The sequence below is a fragment of the Halichoeres trimaculatus genome, unplaced genomic scaffold, assembly GCF_033239565.1.
Source record: "Halichoeres trimaculatus isolate MK-OKI-2021-1 unplaced genomic scaffold, fHalTri1.1 fHalTri1_scaffold_12, whole genome shotgun sequence".
Classification (NCBI taxonomy): domain Eukaryota; kingdom Metazoa; phylum Chordata; class Actinopteri; order Labriformes; family Labridae; genus Halichoeres; species Halichoeres trimaculatus.
In genome coordinates, this window is record NW_027437190.1 from 10,212,185 (window position 1) to 10,232,204 (window position 20,020).

Here is a 20,020-nt window from a genome sequence, read left to right on the forward strand (position 1 = left end):
GAGTAATAGACAGCTTCGTGCTTTCCAATTAGCTTGGTGATTTATTAGCCAGGGGCTTGTCTTGTATCAAACTTAAGCCTGACTGATTGAGTTTTACGCAGAGAGAAGAGGTTTAGAGGTTTAGAGGTAGAGCTATGAAAAGACAGGAAAGTATGCTTGTAGCTCCCTTAAACTTACACATTCCAGACAAATCTCTCCAGCACCGCGTAACTGCGGATATTCAAGACATGTGTTAGGATATGAGATCGAATGCACCAACAGGAATATGGTTAAATGATATCAGATGCTTGATTTGATCGCATAAAACACAGGAAATGATGAAAGAGATCAGTGATTGATGGTCAGTGTGTGTATGTTTTTCAGAATGTGGAGTACAGCGTCACTGCTCTATCTGCAGCCATATCTGATTGGGATGTGTGTTTGTGCATGCATATGTGTGTGTTGGCATGTGTGTGCGTGCATGTCCATGGTTTGTTTAGACTGGTCGGGAAAAGCGTGAGACCAGAGTGAGTGGGCAGAGGCCATACTTTAGGGTTCAAAGTGAAGCGGGGAGGGACCCCCTCGTTTTGGAGGAATGCTGAGGAGGAGGCCTGATGGTTAGCTGGAGATGGTGTAATTAAGGGGTGTGATTGTGAGAACCTTGCCTTCCTCAGGCCCTGCAAGGGTCACAGATTAAACAGCAGCCCTTCGCCTCCATCACGCTCACACTAAGAAAAACAGAGCAGCAGATTTATGTGTGAAGAGACGTTGATGTGGGGCTGGGTGTGTTTGTCACTGAGCAGGACAGTGTCAGGGGAGCAGATGACACCCTACCTGGGGACCTTACAGATTGTCACCGCTTGACATTAGAAGCCTATTGGGCAATAAGGCCCCTAGGAGCTTCAGAGAAGCATCATAAATTAGACGGCTCAGGGAGGCTCCTTCTAATCATGTGGGCCTGCTTGTCGCCCTGTTTGCGTGGTGGTTGTAATTTCTGTCTGACTTGCTATTTGCAGAGTAAGGGCTTGATGACACATTGCCGTGCACTTCTTTGCGAGCGAGGCTCTGTATGACATGTGCAGGAGCAGGGTGTGGCGTGGGAGGATAAGGGTGCTGTTATGATTGCTGACTGAATGCATCAGCATTTGTTTGGTAAGGTGACATAAAAAGTTGTTACCCGCCCTCTCTGTTTCACCTTCTTCCTTTGTATCATAGCCAAAACTTCAGTTCAACACACAGCTGGCTCGCATTGTTATCTTGAGCCTTCCTTCACACTTTAATGAAAACCTGACTTTCCAATAATTCTTGGTTATGGAAAGAGACAAATTGGAGCAGTGTGGAGTGATAAAATAACATATTAAGAATCCCTAATGGGATGTGTTCTTCCTGTTTCAGAACACCATGTTGAAAACAGACTGTTGGATGTCAGGGCAATCTGTTGAAAGAGGCCGACGTGACATAATTTCTCTTCGTCTCTGTTGTTGTGTTTTCACACTGTTGATTTGTTCGCTCCAAACAAGAGCAGGAAGATGAAAGAAAAATCTCTTTGAGGCAAACAAGTTTTTTGTGAAATACACTTGAGCCCCAGAGAGAAATGATTCACAGGGCATCCACTTCTTCTTCTTCCTTTTTTTTTTTTTTGTGGGAGAGACGGTATAATCCTTTCAAGAACCCCCTCCCCAAACCCCTCAGCTCTCGATCAACTCCAGATGAGAGGGTTTCTCAGACCCTGATGACTCTTCTCTTTCTCCCCCTTTCCCTCCAGGGTGCAGGATAGACAACTGCGAGTCCTGCTTCAGCAAAGACTTCTGCACCAAGTGCAAGTCGGGTTTTTACCTACACAAAGGGCGCTGCTTTGATAAGTGCCCCGAGGGCTTTGCCCCCCTGGAGGAGACCATGGAGTGTGGAGGTACGTACAGAAACACTGACACCTATTCCCCATTAAACATCAAGTTTTGAGAGACCTTTCCTTACCTGCACAAAGTTTGGTCTCACCTCTCAGCTGACCTGTTTATTTCTGGCCAAAAACAAGCAGCTCATCTGGGACCACACACACAGAGGTTACAGCATCCCAGTAAAGCTCCTTCACCCTGTATTATAGTTTGACCCGGGGTCTCTGAGTTGCCTCTAAATTGCGCTCTGTTGTGTTTTCACTGCACGTCACTGTTTCTGTGTCTCTGCAGAGGGCTGTGAGGTGGGTCAGTGGAGCGAGTGGGGAGCGTGCACCAGGAGAAACAAAACCTGTGGCTATAAGTGGGGTCTGGAGACCCGGACGCGGCACATTGTAAAGAAACCACCCAAGGACACGATACCCTGTCCCACCATCGCTGAGTCCAGGATGTGCAAAATGGCCATGAGGCACTGCAGGAGAGGTAAGGATGCCAAAGAGCCATATGTTGATATGTGTGAGAGATATTCTGTCAGATCGTCCCGACTCTGTCCATGTTCACTTTACACTGCTCTGGTGAATATTAAAGAAAACAGCCCACTTAGCCCATAGGGGAACTCCTTCCCCTTCTCAGACGTCCACCTGTTTCATGTAACCCCTCTACCTTGCACTCAGTCTTTGTTTTTTCACCGTCTGCGTTTTTGAGGTGCGCGGTGGCGTTTCCTTGCATGAAATATCAGTATTTTTCCATGGCTGACTTGTTTGAGCCAGATATTTTTCCTGAGGTATATTTTTCCCCCCTCTCACCCATCTCTCTTCCTCTCCTCAGTGGAATTCTTCAAAGTACGAACTGCAGGTTTCCTCAATGGCCTTCTCTGTTTCCTCCCGTCAGCTTGAGAGATATTTGCGGTGCACACAGCATGTATGTCAGGCCATTAAATGAGCAGTCAAATCTGGAATTTCTCTGTGTTTGAACACAGCTAAGGGAAATATTTTTTTTTCAGAGAGTAAACCATTTTCTTCAGATGGTCCAAACACACCATTTGGGGTGATGGTCTCAGTTAGCAGCGCTTTTAAAATAAATGTCTTTTCCCTTAATGCACTTTTACGTCTCTCATAAACTTTGGATTAGGGTAGGCCAAGTGTAAATATTTAATTCTCCAAATAAGGAAGCAATTACAGTGGCAGATATCATTCAGGCTGTCAAAAGAAGAAAAACATTGTTGAACAGAAAGAGGAAAATATTCAAAGCTTGAGGATTTTTCTCCATTTTTGGCAGGGTCTGTTGACTGGGAGGATCATTTCGTTAAGTGGTGAAAGAGTAAATAAACTTGAAATAAACCCTGATAGTTTCTCATATTTCAGCACTACCCATGCAGCCTCTGCTCTCCGCTCTTTGGAAACTGTGATTCTATGGCACATTTAGCTCCTGAAGCTTCCTGAGAGTCTCCCCAGCCCCCCCTCACACCCCTACATGCTTACTCTGACATGCTTACTTGACCTTTCCAAGAAACTTTATGAGCTCCTTTAATTAAAAATACGGCTTTGTTGTGCACGGATCCAGTCGTTCATTAACTCCAGCATGAAGTCACAGATGGGAAGTTGTGTTGCATTTTTAATAGAGTGATAGCAAAACCATCCTTCTTCGGACCTTTAAGACCTGACACCCACATCCATCTTACTCAGAGCTACTGTCCCCTGCTGATGCATCCATTGGAAACCTCTTAGTACAGTTTGCAATCCACTGTCTGAGTTACATCCCAGTGGCCTAAGCTCTGTGGTTCAAACTGTGTGTAAAAGTGTCACTGTGTGTGCATCTTAGGACTCTTTGGGCTCATGAAGTTCTGTGGTGGCCTTTCAATAAAGATATATTTCAGACTTAGGCATGTGTTGTTAATTCCCCACCGCTCGACCGCTGGTTAAGACTCCCCACTCGTCGAAAGCCAGTGAAATGCAACACTCCTCAGTTCAAATAAATACAATGTAGAAATACAAGCTGCTGAAGTCTAATGGGATGGGATCCAGAACCATTGCATAGGCGACTGACTGACATTGTAAAATAATCACTTCCCATGAGTGCTAATAAAGAGTATTCCACAGATGGAGAGGCCACTCTTTATTTTACAGGTGATCAGGAAGTGCAGGTCTGAGGGACAGCTCTATGCCACGGACTGTTCACGCTGCAGACATACTTCTGTTTAAAATGTCAGTTTGGCAATGCAGCTGTGACTTTAATATTTAAATATTTTATTAAGAAGACTAAAAAAGCACTCAGAAAGCACAGACCTCCACTAAGCACATTGTGATTGTCACCAACACTTTAGTCCTACTTTAATGTTATACTCCCTTTCAGCAGACTGTCTGCTACAATTTGCTGTTAGTTGCAGGTACATATTTCATATTCCAGATCTTAGTTTCCAGAATATTGCCAGGATCTGGATTGTGCTTTTACATCTGTCAGAAATTATGGTGACCTTGTCTTGTATTGTTTTGCAAAGTAATCCGACCATTTATCGTGGAGTTATATACACATATGGTGAAAACAGCCCTATCTCACAATGATAAAGAATCCTTTAAAAAAGTCCTGGATCCAGACGGTGATCCAGATCACCTCCAAAATTTAATCAATTTTTCCTTATCCCATTTTGAACATTTCCTGAAAATTTCATCAAGATCCATTTGTTACTTTTTGAGTTATGTTGTTCACAGACAAACAGACAGACAAACTCTCAAAAACATTACCTCCTTGGCGGGGGTAATAATACAGAATGAAGAAGACATGCTTGCAATGACTTGGAACTTAAGACGGTCTAAAATGAACATTTCTATCATTCCTCCTTCTCGGACACCAGACACCAGCGTTCAGGATAAGCGCAGGATTATATAACTGCAGACCATAAAGATGCTGTGGATTAAATGGAGTCAGAGGAAGCAGCATGTAGGTACGCACTATTTATGGAAATGCTTATCTGATCACCCTGGCTTGCATTTCTACATATCTACGTATTTAAATTACACTGGACGTCACTGACAGATCCCTGTCTCCCAGCTTAGCCGCCGCACACAAGGACGACACAAATGATCTTCTTCTGTTCCTTCTGTGTCTGCGCCGACCTAATCCCTCCGTAAAACGTACACGAGCAGGGAGAGCAAAGCCCAGATGATGTCAGGAGGAGAGGCGTTTTCACAGCAAACGTAAAGAGTTGAGTAAACCGTGACTGATATGTTCCGTACTAGTTGCCGATCAGTGTAAACACAGTATATCATTCACACTGCTGGGATTCATTTGCTGTACTGAGCTGTGTTTGCCAGTGGAGCTGTGTCCTAAAAACACACTCTGCCCCTCAAATGGTGGGGAAAGATTGTGTGGTGCTCAGGAATAGACAAAACTGGTGGCGTTTTTCTGTGACAAGAACTGTTTCCACTTGACTGTCACTCTGATGTTAAGCTTATCATTGATGTTTGGCAAACATAAAATGAGAATTTGGTCTGTTTTAATCAGCTGGTTGCATGGAGTATTTTGGTAATCTTCTCCAGGGAAGACGTGGCTAGAATGGACTGCTGAATGTGGATACATGTGTCAAAAATCTGATCAATGAATAGCTTATTTTGAGTCTTTATTGCTATTTATCACATGACTTTAACATCAAAGCATTAGAGGACCCTCTGTATATTACTGATATTGTGTTTACTTCCAAATTCTTATTATGCTAAAGTGGAAAATGTGGTCGACGATCTCATGAGGGATAAAGAAGTCCTGTCCTGTGGCTTCTTGGCTGGCGAGCATGCCAGGCGTCTGCATTGTACCCTGGAGACAGCTCTATCCTCTGGATCCCAGGAGTGGTGCTCTGAACGGGCTATAAACAATAAAGAGACTTTATTAATAGCTCCTCCAGCACTATCAGCATTGACAGACTGGTTTCCCCCCTCTCTCAGTCTTAGGAGCTGATGGGAGAAGAGGAGTGGAGAGGAAAGGTGAGGAGAGCAATAACACTGCAGCGCCCGTCTGTTCCATATTGATGCTATTAAGGAATTCCCTACGGAGATTTCCCAGCAACCCTTGTCATCAGATTCACTGGTTTACAAACAGACACGTGTGACAAGTTCCATTCATCTCTCTCAGCCTTTTTTTGCTCTGCAGCTGAGCATGAACTATCAATCCATCTGTGTGTTTCCCTTCCTTTTTCCCCGTGCCCACCCACCTTTCCATAATCTTCCAACAACAGCTGCCTCTGCAATGCCACTGACATTAGATGTTGTATAAACAACTTAAAATGTTAAATCTCTCACAACTCCCGCTCTTAATGTAATCCCTGGTTCAAGATTTAAGAGGGAGTAAAGTCCAACACAAACACACCGTTTCAACCCAGGCTAATTTCCAACAGTTTTACAAATCGGCTTTCAGATTCTCAGACGGCACAAAAGTCTTTATGCTAGCAGGCCAAAGGGACATTTGTGCAGCTGTGCTTGCTTGAGTTGGAGGTCGATTCATTCAGGGGCATTTGTAGAGCAGGAGGCAGCCAAACCCCAAATTAAATCAAAGAAGAAGACAAATTTTACAGTGTGAAGTTATGGAACAGTAGAAGCTCTTAGCTCAGCAAATATTGGAACCAGTGATAGGAACATACTGAAGACCTGGTTTCCAGGACAATGCCGATCAATGTTCGCTCTTGCTCTGTCTTCCTCTACAAGCCCATATTGACTCACCGCCGCTATTGACCTCTTGGAAAGAAAAGGGGCAAAGCAATAAGAGGCATATCATGATTTTCTTTAGCCACTGGATTATCTACCTGCACTTGGAGAGCTTCGTGCCTGTGTGGGAGTATTGATCTCCCTGTGCGTGTAACCAGAGAAACCCTTTCTGCTGTAGGGCTCAACCGAGGCCAAGCCCCCCATCCCATCAGTCATCCCAGTGCTTGGATCCAGTCACCACTAATACTGTCTGTCATAACTGTGTGTGCAGTTTGAGTTTATACTGTAACTGTGATCACCACCTTTAGAAGCCAGAATGCCCAGTCGATTCCCCGCGCCATTAATTTGAAACCGTGGATAAATACGCTTCGTTACACAGGCTGTGGCTGGGGCGAGTGGGAGGATAAATCCACCTCATCAATCCTCTGTAAAGTGAAATCTTAGGGCGTCAGTCTGTGTTTATGGCCACTGGACATGACACAGAGAGGCAGGCACTTGTTGAGTGGACTCCCAAGCCCCTGGTGCAGGAGCCCAAAGTAAAACCCAGATCAGCTCCAGATTGACCAAAGGGATTTGGTTGACTAGTAGGAATAATGCCAGGTTCAGTCTGAAGCTGGTCTGGGTCTGTGGTGAATCTACTGTGCTGTGGACCTCCTGGTTCTCACCGTCTGCAAACCATCTGCTCCCAAGTCTTTTCTCCTGAGAGAGGATGCACACAACATTGGTGTTTGCCTCAGATCCGCTCTAGAGGAAACTCAGCCGCCTTGTCTGTGGCACACACCACTCAAGACACCAAATAATTCTGGTTTCTGGCGGTCTTTCTGTAAAAGAAAGCACTTAATGCGCATGCATGCGTGTGACACACAATTCTGGTGTTTATACTGGTTGTTCCAAAACGGTTTAGGCCCCAGCAAAAGAGGCCATTCACTTCTAAGCATTTTACTTACCCACTCAGCATAATCACATATAAGTCTTGCCTGTGTTTGGCTCGGGAACCCAACATCCAAACACATCTCTGGATGTGTTTTTGTCAAATGTAGCCCTCCACTATGAGGCTTGCTTTTTTGTAAAACACATGCAAGCTTTCAACTTGCGGCTAATTGATGGAGTGTGTTCTACTTGTCCCTGCAGAAGAACTCATGGTGCAGTTTGTCAAGCCAAACAACAACCAAGCTCTCCACAAGCCCCTACTCTGTAGACTACCCAAGGCACTTTAGAACAGAGGTTTGCACTTCTGTTTCTTCTTGTACTTATCTTATTATTCCCATCAGTGTTCCCTGGGTTCGCTCTACGGGAAGTCTGGGCTAGTGCAAGACAGAGCTGGTGCACAGATGACAAGTCTCATTCTGATTTCTGCCACAGCAGAGTGACGGGTGGTGATTAACGGCGATCTCTGGCCCGGGTAATATCATGGACAATCCAGATCAGTTCTTCCCGCCAGCGGGAGCAGAGTGAGGAGCGTTTTCCCAGGACAGAAGGAGAGCCCTAATTGGCAGCCTCCCTGTCATAGTGATTATGTGATCCTCACACTGCAGCCTGTTGTGACTGGGGGAGCCACAGCTTAATCTTCATTTAATAAGGCTGCTCCATGGGGGCTGACACAGGAGCTGGAGGAAGGCCTGAGAAGTGCCCGGCCTCCTTTGGACAACATAGACAACCTGGCTCTGGACACAACGCCTTGGCTGATGTCTTATTGGAAAAACCCCTCCTGGACACCACCACCCACTGCACTAGCTTGTGCCACTCGTATACTCAGATGAATAATGCTCACTATGAAGATGGCGAACTCTCAACTGCACAAACGTGACGATGATTTCCACATACTGTACACGCACACTATGGAGCTGTGGGGCTGAGACGAGTGTTTTGGAACGTTACAGTGTGCAGCAGTGAATAAGAAGACGGTTGAAGAGGAAAGACACATCAACCTGTCATTGACTTGGCCAAGTCTTCATCATCCCAGTGCCAATGGCAGTTATGGTCACTGCTGTGGTCACAGTCACAAATTAACACAAGTTCTTTTTCAGCTATTCCACTTTTACAAAACCTTTTTTTTCGTACTCGTCCTCGTGCTTATGTTTCATATCTTCTCCTAACCAGAAGAAAATTGATTGTCTCAGCTTGTGTCTGGACAGGCAGTCAACACATGATGTTCTCAGCCCAAACTTTTAGGTGTTTTTCTCAGCCTCTCATGCAGTTCAGCCGCGATAAATCTTCCATCCTAGGAGAAAGTCATTACCAGAAGTGTCTGAGACTTCTCTGCCCTGGGTACATTCCTGGTTGGGGGGGAGAGGACTGTGCTGGGAGCCATGGGGAGAAGGAGGAGTTGGGGTCTCTGATTAACTTCCCACTAAGTGCCCCTGCTCTCTGACCAAAATAAATATGGCTGCTGTCACTTTGTCAGCAACTGTCTTCAGAGAGCAATATTTGAAACACCCCATGATCCCGCTGGCTTTTATATGGAGAATCCATCGTCATACCACAGGCATGAGCCATAAACATGTGGAGGCCTTTCAAAGACCAGGGGGTGGAGGGATGGAAGGAGGGAGGTGGAAGAGGAGGGGTCAGTGGCGCTCAATGGGGCTCCATACTCCACATTATTGTCATCTGGTCTTTTCCGAGGAAGAAGAAAGAGGAGGGGTGTGAGTGAAGCTTTTTTTCACACTCTTTGGCCTAGTTGAGTTGTGGTTTTGCTGAACTGCTTTTGTAGACTAATGTACACACACACACAAGATACAGCAGTGCATGAGCACATTTTGTGGTGTTGAGAAGTTTGCACTGATGGTAACATGATCCAGTGAATCTAAACTCATGGAAACAGATCATTTTACTTTTAAACATGACCTGATGGAGACACTTTGAAGCTTGACAACCTTATATATATCTCTACACACATCGTTCAGTGTGACTTTGTCGGAAAGGGAACTCCTCGCTGGTTGTCTGGCAACCATTGTCGTCATCTGGCAGAGGAAATGAGGCATCAACAGCCCCATCAAAAACCGGAGTAAACAAACAAACAAAGTGGCGGCAAATGGGAAAGATAAAGAACAAGGAGCAGGAGGATAAAGGAGGAGGGAGAGTTACTGTACAGAAGTGGAATGTTTTGATGTTCTCATGCCCCACAAACGGGAGCTATTTCCCCGCGCTCAGCAGTATATGGGCTGATATTGCCCATGACATAGCCGGAGCCGTAAAGCGCACCTTCAGGAAGCGCTCCCTTGATAGGCCGTCCGTGCTGACATACCCTGTGGTTTTTTACAGCAGTCGAGACATGGTCTGTGTCTTTACAGGGATGTATGGCAACAGCTTGTGATGAAATCTTTGAAGTAGGGTTCATCTCATATATGGGCCTTTTTTAAAGTCTGCTGTAAAATATCTGTTGACTTCCAGCCAGAACTGTCCTCATGTTATGTGATGGTAGCTGGCTTCGTACTGCAGGTGGTAATTGTTTCCTTATTTTAGATCAGAAAGTTGACCAGAAAATTGATACAGGGAGGTGTGAAAAGATTTTACAGTTCAGCTTTAGGGGTTGCAATCTATAAAATCCTACAATGAAGCGTAGTCACCCTGCTTTAAACACTGCCTTACAGTCTCTTTCACCTCAACAGGCAACACTGAATCTTGTAGACACTTTGAGTGATTCAGTGTAAAGATATGAAAATGAGACACAAATAGACCCTTTTTCCAAGGGGTGGGAGAAAATAAACAATACACGATATATGTTTTGTTTTTTTTGATAATATCAAAATTGGTATTATTTGTCAAAAAAGTTTTGTTTTGTTTTTGTTTTTTTGTAAATTCATATTCTTCATTTCAATCAATCAATCAATCAATCAATCAGTCTTTATTTGTATAGCGCCAAATCATAACAAACGTTATCTCAAGACACTTTACAAAAACATTTACGGGTCTAGACCCGTAAAAGATAATAAAATTTTATTAGCAGAAACCCAACATCAAGACAAGATAAGGAGTCTTATCTTATCTTAATCCACCATGAGTACAGGACTTTGCAGCATTTAGCAAGTTTTTAAACCAGATTGGAAAAAGGGAAAGAAAAAAAAAGACAGGAGAAGAAAAACTAGAAAAAATAACGACAACATAAACAAACAAAAAAAAAAATGGATTGGAAAAAAGTTACCATTATTCTCCAGCAAAGGGTGATATGTTTCTCTCTGACTCACCTGATGTGTATTTTATGGGAAAATATGGCTCCTGATACAGTCTGGAGACATTATCATCATCATTTCACTTTTTCACATGCTCTGGTGTTAAAAAAAAAGCAAACTTACAAATTGTAAATATCAAAGTCTCGCAATTTAAATCGAATCGGAATCCCAAAAATCTTAATAAAATAGAACTGCGAGAATAGCATATCAGCCTAGCCTGACTTTTCCCCCTGCCTGTAGAAGTCAAAAACATCAGTCCTAGTTTCCCTGACCTGAGGTGGAAGTCGGCTCCAGCACTGAGCTTCTCACCTCATATTTAGATAACCCAAGCTGTTTCTGTTTGACCGAGCTGCATCCCTGCACCTCTTCTCTGTCTGCCAGACCTCTAGTCCTGCTCTGCTGCCAGCTCTCCTGTGGGCTGCAAATGCTTTCATCTCCACACCACACCAGGCATGAGGATGCTCAAACACACACACACTTTCACACACACAGAGACACGCACACACACTGACATAGTCAGAGTGTAGGACTCACGTAATAGACACCGACAAACAATAAAACAGACCTCACAGGCAGAACAAGTCACCACATTATCTACTCTTTCTGGCCCATGTTTCCATTCTCCTTTCCTGTCTCGCACTCGAATGACGCGTTCTCGTTGGTGTATCACATATCACAATGCAGGCCTGTCTGAGGAACAATGAGCATGCCGCAGAGGAGGATGTGTTCGCGTGGCGCACATTGTTAGAGACAGAACTGCATGCACTCAAGTCCTCCCTCCTTCAGTGGTCTGGCTGGAGGAGAAAAGAAGGAGGGCGAGGAGCCGTACGGGTGAGCCTGGAAACATCTGGTGCACAGTTGCACTGGCTCAGCCACCAGAAGCCCCTCTCCTCTCCTCTCCTCCTCTCCCTCTGCCCTCCCTCCCTGTCTTTCTCCATCACAGTGGGGCCTTCTTATAGAGACATCATAGCTTTTAATTTCAGCCAGTGATTCAGAGAGAGGCTGTGGCTTCTGACCCACTCATGACCAGGAGTGTAGACCCAGCGCACAGACATGCAGACACAACAAATCAGCAAGTATAGGCCTGCTGCCCCTTGGTTGTGTGTACGTCTGAATGCTTTGGTGGTGTTTTTTTCTGTTTGTGTGTGTGTGTGAACAGTGACAAATACAGGGGGGCGCAGACTAAAAGCACAGCCATTATCGTAGTAAGTAGAGACCAGGAACAACCAAGAGGGCTGCACCTCCATCAACACAAAAACTCAAAATACAGAGGTGATGTCATCGTTTGGAAACTTTAGTTTAACTGAACAAATACAGAAACCAGTCTGGGACTTTCATATGTTTTCATCACTCAATTCATTAAGTGCACAAACCCATCAGACACAGGACCATCTATAAATATGACCCCTGAGCAAAACTGTGAAGCCTTGCTTTCCTCTCTGTTTATTAATGATGACTTAAGACAATGAGCCCAAACATTGAAGCTACCCAATGGTCTGTTTAAAGTTAAGCTTCACTATCAGTTGTCAGTGTGACTGAATCCCCACATGTCAAAAAACAGAAGTAAAAAGAAAGAGCTCCCCAGCTGCACTGAAACACTCACAGCTGAAACACTGCAAAAAATTGAAATCTTACCAATTTTTGTTTAATTGTCCTATTTTCAGTAGAAAATGTCTTTTTAGACTTGATATGAGTCACGTTCCCTAAAAAGTCCAGTAAAATGTCTTATTTCAAGTTATTCAAAAACCAAAATGAGGTCTAAATTGCTTGTAACAAGTAAAAAGAAATCTGCCAATGGACCAAAAAAAAAATTACTCATATTAAGACATTATTCTAGTTCGAGCAAATTTTCAAGTAACTTTTCTCTTGTTCCACTGGCAGATTGTTTTTACTTGTTACAAGCAATTCAGACCTCATTTTGTCTTTAAATAACTTGAAACCAGATATTTTTCTGGGCTGATAAGTTGAATGTGGCTCATATCAAGTACAATATGACAATTTTTACTTAAAACAAGACAAAAACACACAATAAGATTTTATTTTTTGCAGTGCAACACCAAATGTATCCCCATTCCGTCTCTACTACATTACAGCACCAGATCAGATAGGTTTCCATCCAAGTCAGTGTGTCAACTTACACTGGATCCACTGCACGGCTGGTCTGGCAGGTCACATCTAATACCCAGCCATCCTATTTTTGACAGATGCTGGAGCTGTGACGCTTCAATTCACTGTAGGGACGACTGAGCCGGTCAGGAGGTAGCACACGGGAACTAACTTAACACACCCAGTGACTTTCAAAATAAAACAAACCGTGTCAAACAAAAAACAAAAAAAAACTGTCAACTTGCACTGCAAAAACTGAAATCTTGTGAAGTAATTTGTCTTATTATAGTAGAAAATGTCTTTTCAGACTTCATATGAGTCACATTCTACTGACCAGTCTATAAATGTCTTGTTTCAAGTTATTAAAAGACAAAAATGAGGTCTGAATTGCTTGTAGCAATCTAAAAAATATGCCCATGATAAAATAAAAAAAGTTACTTGTATCAAGACATTATTTTAGTTTCAAGCAAATTTTCTAGTCAATTCTTTCATTGGCAGATTTTATTTACTTCTTACTAGCAATTCAGACCTCATTTCTGTCTTTGAACAACTGGAAACAAGACATTTTTCTAAACTGATAAGTGGCTCATATCAAGTAGAACAAGACTATTTTTACTTGAAATAAGACAAAAACACTTGATAAGATTTCAGGGGTTTTTTGCAGTGTGCAAGGGAGCGTAGCTGGAATTCAGATGCATCTGGTGTATTTGAGGCGTAATTGTTGACTGTGCTGAGCGTTGCCATCACTCAGGAAGTAAGTCTGAAGTCTTTCCTGTAGAGATCTTTACTCCAGCCAGGTTTATACCTCTAGCGTACTCTGCGCCTCATATCGACGTAGCTTCTCTGTGGTTACCTCCTTCCTATTGCAACTACACGTAGGGATGGGGATCGAAAACAGGTTCCTGTTGAGAATCGATAAGAAATGTTTCAATCCATCGATATTGTTAGCCTTTATGCCTTATCAATTCTTTCCATTGTGCCGGAGCCGCCAGGCCTTGTGTCAACTAGTCTGCTGCAGCTATCTTGGCAGTTAGGTAATGTTTCCCAAGAAAACTCTGATTCAGGATTTTCAGCTTGAAGTTTTACTGAAGAACTGACTTTGTAAAGAAATGTACATTATCTCTCTCTCATCAGCTTCCAGACAACTTAAACCATTGCTATAACCACTTTGAGACACTAGATGGCCTACTTGTTGTTGGCACAGAAAACCTGTAAAGCTACTTTTTGTACCTATAAAATTCACAACAGGAATTGATAAGAGAATCGATTAAGAATCAGATCGATAAGCAGAATCGATAAGGGCATCGGTATCGACAAAAGCTTATCAATTCCCACCCCTAACTACACGTTGAAACCATGTGGACCCCGAGACCTGTGACTGATCTGCTAAGCAGGACTGTGCTTCCTGTATTTATAGCATTTGCCACATATTGTCTGTACAATTCATCTCCTCCTTTTTATCCTTCCTTGTATTAGTTGCTGGTAACCAGGCTTTATATGCCAAAGCAATCTACATTATGTATTTATGCTTGATTATATTAATAATACAAATGGAAAAATGTGTAATGAATTCTTTATTTTGTAAACCACAGTGAAACATTTTTTTTATTTCAACATTACAAAGTTATGAAATAAAAAAAGAGAAGTAAAAAAATCTTAATTGTGAGGTTATGTCCTTCAGAAAGAGCAAATATGAGGCAGTAACTAAAAGGAGGTTTGGGTTATTTTTTTTTATCCTTTTTTTTCACAGTCTTTTTTTTTCCCTCAAATGTAATTTTGTAATTTAAGAGTCTCATTCTTTTGCTTGACATTATCATTATGAACGGTTTTCTGAGTAAAATCCCGAGACATGATTGAGCGGTCGCTGTCATGAAACTCAACCCACTCCAGGTACCATATCCAATCCCTTCCAACATAAACGCTCCTTCCCGCTGGGTGGCAAGGTTCAGGATCATGATCCTGACAGGCCTTGAGACATTTCTTACAGATTAGTGAGAGCTTAACTCTCCCTTTGATTTGATTCCTTTCTCCCTCCCCTGCTGCATCTCTGACAGATGCTGCTGCCGTCTGGAGTACACAAACCTCTCCTCCGTGAGGTGAGACCCTGAAATGACCGGTGAAATTGCACTGTAATCATACGCAGCTAAAAACAACAAGAAAATGTCTGCCATATGCCTCAGAGCCCTCTGTTTGTGTTTTAGAGAATTGAAGGGGGATTATTGACAAGAGTTGGAGAGCGGTGCCGGGATAGACGAGCCGAGTGGCGGTGACTCTCATTGCCCGTGTCTGTGATCAGATCTGTCAGAGCCACTCAGCTGTTTGTCTGCCTGGTGTTTGACAAGTGTTTGATGCAGCACAGGCCTTAGAGAGGATAAAGCCCTTCCTGAATTGGCTTTACCTCTCTCCCCCTGTGCAACAGGAGCTCTGTGAACACATCAAACACACTCTGCCCCCCCTTTCTTCCAGTGTGAACTAACAAACTATTTTTATCAAAAAATATGTGCAGTCTGTCAGATCATCAGAGGAGACAGAGCAACAGCGCCCTTTGAGAGTTAGTTGAACAATCAAAGACAACAAAAAAGCGCCAGCCAGACTTTTCCCTCATCACTGGCCATTGCACGGGGATTGCAGCATGATCCTGACGGCCCCTGTCTTTGTTTTAGTGTCTAAGCCCGTCTGACTTAGCTTGGCTCCCCGCTTGTTAGGGTCTGGTCCTGTTTTGGGACAGTTGTGCTCCATGTCCAAACATGTGAGGGATTTCCTCCCGGGGTTTCCTAGTAGAGGAGAGGGGGGATAAAAGGGCTTGTGTAGAAATGAGATATAAAGAGGGAATCATGCCCGACAATTTCCTCCTATATCCTCCACGTTCCCTTACAGACCCACAGAGACCGGGAGGATGCAGAGCACGTGGAATTAAAGAATGAAGAATGTGTGCGTGCACAGCAAAACACAGGCCAAAAGCACTAATGCACGGACATACATTATATTGTTCATGACCTGTGGAGGTGTCGAGCGTGGCTCATACGGTCACCTTGTTCTGTCTCACTTTAGCGTAACCCTCTGGATTAATGTTGCCTTCTCTCTGCAGCTTTTTGTGTCACATACGCTGTTTAAAGTGCTTAAACTGTAAGATGTGCCTCTACTCATTTATTTAGTGAATGATGTTGGACAAAGTGACTTAGAGGTACCTCAGTTTAAGCTTAGACTCAGTGTTAAAGGGTCAAATCCCTTCATTGGCTGTTGGATTTTAACAGCTGTAGCTATCTTCCCAAGTAGTGAAAGTTGTTGATTTCTGCGAAAGATATAGAAATCAAGGATCAGCATTGTTCCTGTATCTCAGAGATGTTTTGTGAATTTGAGAAAAGCAAAAAAAATCACAAGCGAGGGTTATACTTGACATAGTTAGCATGTTATATTTTCTTTTGCATAAATCTTTTTGTCTCTTTTGGATCAGCATAAGCAACCCTTCTTTTGCTGCTGCCATGACAGAAAGTAACACCACATTTTTAATTAAATGGCACATTTCATTTAAAAAAAATCTTCTTGTCCACAAATCAAAGTAATGTGCTATTCAAGTCCAGGGCCATGTCCACCCATAGCCAGGTATTTTCAAAAACGAGTATCCCCCCTCATTGGTTTTTTGAAAAATACTTTCATAAAAGCGCTGGTGAGTCTGGGTCATAACATACCAAACCCATAATGGGAAGTGTTTTCCAGACGTAAACTCGTGCCAGCCAATCAGAATGAGTCCCCATCATTCAGCTGTGACGTTTGAGAACCGAAAACCATGTTTACCGGCATCTACACAAAACCATGAAACCAGAGTTTTCCAAAATCTTTACTTTGGCTGGAGTTTTCAAAAAACATCATTTTTAGTGACGTAAAGCTGCGGTTTTGTGTGTGTGAGCTAAGCATACAGGTGCAGCTGATCAGACTGATGTCTGTGTGTAGTGTGCCAATCAAACAGTCCTGTGGGTGAAACAGTTCCTTGGTGACTATGAGCTACAGCACTTACCAAAACAGTTACGTAAATAAGATGGCAACTGATTGCAGGTCAGTCAACGTCATGGAAGACTTTGGTTGTTAGGAACTTCCTCAGATTCAACCAGATTTCCTAAATATAAGTGAAATGAACACAAATCCTAAAAGCAGACCAGTATCTATTGCCTATCGTGTGAGAAAGTTAACAACAGAATACTTTCAGTGCCGAACAGATTTAATAGACCATGTGTCATAAAAACAAGAAAACCATCCAGCATCATGAAGTGCTTTAATTCAGACTCTTTTTTTTTCTCAGTGGGTTCCCTGTACTTAACGTTTTGAACAGAAGTGAAGAGCTTCAAACTGAATTCACATTTTTTATTCCCAGATTTGAGCCACAAAACTCAAAAGAATTCAGAAATAAGTCAAGAATAATTTACAACTACCTCAACAAAGTTTTCTGTTGAGGAATGGAACTTAACAACTTGAATTTCACAATAAAAAATAATCAGCCTGTGTATTTTGTTCTGCTTCTTTTAAAACAGTTAATTTTAATAGTCATGGACAACAACTATTAAGTGTTTTCGCACAAATATATAATTTTGATTAAAGATCTTGAACATCCTGGTGGATTTATCATTACACAAACATTAAAAAAAGTTTGATTATCAGCAATTCCCCATTCATTTATTGCAGCAATGGCAAACTGAGCTGGGTTAATTGTCGTTGTGTTTACCTACAGTCATACATCCTTTCCTCCTTCCTCTTCCAGAGCCATGAGCCTGCAGAAAGCCCCCCTGCTCTATTGCATGCCCCCCTCATGTCTGCGCTAACAACCGTTTTATTCCTCTACCTTAAGTGGGTCAGGGTTCTGTAATGCAGAGGTATTCTTCAGGAAGTCCTAAAGGTGCATTGGAGGGGGCTGAGCCAGGTAAATCCCTGAGCCAGGGCGCTCTGTTGGGGGTAGATCCCTGTACCTCCAGGCCGAGACATATTATCCTGAACAGATCCTGGAAATGCAGATTTACATCCTTAGATGAATGATAAGTGTTCCAATTGTTTGTTAATAGCAACGAGAAGGGGTTGCACAACATATTTTTTCCTGCTTTGGTCCAATTTCAGCATGAGGCGGGGTTTAGAGTGCACAGTTAATCCTGGTGGGGTGCTGGTTTACACAGAGGAGAGAAGATTGCTGAGGCTGTTGAGTGAGTGTGTTTTATTCTGTCTGTCAAAGCATGCCAGGCCTGATTCGTTGTTAAAGAGAAGGTAGAGTGTGTAAAAGAAGAAGCTCAGCTTTTATTGGCTTTTACTTCCTAATGGCGCAGCACTGATACAGAGCAACACAGAGCTCCGGTAAGGTGGATGACAGTTATGTCGGACAGCAAGCACGAGAGCTGCCCGCTATCAAAGATTGAGTGGAAGAAATCAATCCTTGTTGGATCTTGTGTCTGTTTTAGATGATTCATTTCATCAGCTTAGTGCAATACACTTATTGGAAACTAAGATGAATGACTGTCATAACTCTGTGAGACACTTCCTGCTTTAAATCACAGCATATGGGAATTATAGGATGGATCAAAGCCTTGGTAGAGTTCAGAAATCAAAGTGGATAGCTACGGCTCTTTTCTATCTTTGATTGAAGACAAACAGAGATCACATCTGTATGAAGCTTCTTGTTGGAAGGATGGATTTGCTACTGTTTATCCACATCAGGTTTCCTGTTCTTTGGATCTGTGGTCACACTTCAAGCCACTCCCTCATTTTCTGCAGCTATCTTCAGCTCTCTGCCTTGCCTTCATGCACACAACAAATACAAAAACAAACAGACCCACACCAGCAGCAAGCCCGCAGGAACATCAGCGCGGGGCCTCCCTTTGATAAGTGCCGAGCTTTATATTTTTCTCATCAGAAATGAAACACAACATTAAGCCATTCATTAAAGTCAACTACAGCTAATTATCCCTCATTTACCCAAGAGCCCACGGGGCAGGAGAGCCCCATATACTTAGGCCCAGATGTGTCGATGAGTCAGTCGGGAGATAGCAAACCGCAGAGGGGGCTGCTCACTTCTCTCTGAGTCCTGCGGTTTCAAGGCGCATCAGACTCTGTAGGCTGGCCGGGGCTGCCTGTTCACTGCCTGCTGACGCTACCCTCATGACACCATTAGCTGTGCAAAGCCACTGCCATACTGCAAGGGTCCGTTGAGTGGAAAAAATCGATAATGATCAGTTATGTGCTTTTATTCAAAACTGAAAAAGAAAAAAAAATCACCAGCAGTGGCTGACACACGTAAACAGCAGGTTTCCATTTGAAGTACCTTTCAGTGCTGCAGGGGGCGACAGCGTGCACACACAGCTCTACTCCAAGATACAATTTCTGTATTTCTGCTGGAAGTGGTTAAACCGTAACAGTTGGCAGGAGGTCACATCCCAGAAACCATATTACGTCATGTGATTTAACTCCTCAGACCTAATTTCTTCTGTTCTGTGTCGAGCACCACCAGACGTTTAGAAATAATGGCTCACCACTGCACCGCCGGGATGAGGAAATCAAGCTGTCTCACTGATGGGTCCTGCTTTGTCAGGACAGGGTATTGCTATTAAGAAGACAGTTTACATTACATATTGAGATTAGTAGAAAACACCAAGCTCATGAGGCGTAAATTAAGCTTTTTGTAGAAATGAGCATGGTTGTAAAGAATACAGCAAGGATAGGATGTCATTCTAATTTTGACCGAAGAGATGATCTCAGAGTGATATCAAACTCATACATGTGACATGGTTTGATTTGAAACTTCCTGGAGAGACGCGTTTCTGTCTTTGAAATTTGATAAGTGAGAAGACTAAATGCTACAGTGGTTGTTTTTTGCAGAGGAAGTCAGTTCGCTTCACAGTTTTTAAAAAGAGCTCAAAAAAGACTATTCTATAAAAGTTGAAAAAAGAAAGCTTGATCCGTGGCGCAAGTCTGCACAAAACTACTTTGTGCACTGGAAAAAAGCGTACTCCTAGAAATGTGTATGATTGATGTATGAGTTCACAAAGCTTTGTCCATGATGAACAATAAGCATCACCATCCCTCGTCTGTAAGTCAGTAGCTCCCAGACTCTCTGTTGCAGGATCTAACACCCCCACGCTCACTCTGCTCACAGAGCTTAGGGTTAGTGTGGTGGACAGTGTGGTGAATCCTCCGCGCCAGCACTCGGAGG

General features: G+C 43.2%; 1 protein-coding gene across 2 annotated transcripts in view; it reads left to right on the forward strand.

Moving 5' to 3' along the window:
- rspo2 (R-spondin 2) overlaps positions 1 to 20,020 on the forward strand; it is a 72,408-nt gene that overhangs the window by 41,191 nt on the left and 11,197 nt on the right. For both annotated transcript variants that reach the window (XM_074683863.1, XM_074683861.1), the window contains 2 exons: positions 1,745 to 1,888; positions 2,163 to 2,351. In XM_074683863.1, coding sequence (XP_074539964.1) covers positions 1,745 to 1,888; positions 2,163 to 2,351 — 333 coding nt within the window. The remainder of the gene's footprint in view (positions 1 to 1,744; positions 1,889 to 2,162; positions 2,352 to 20,020) is intronic.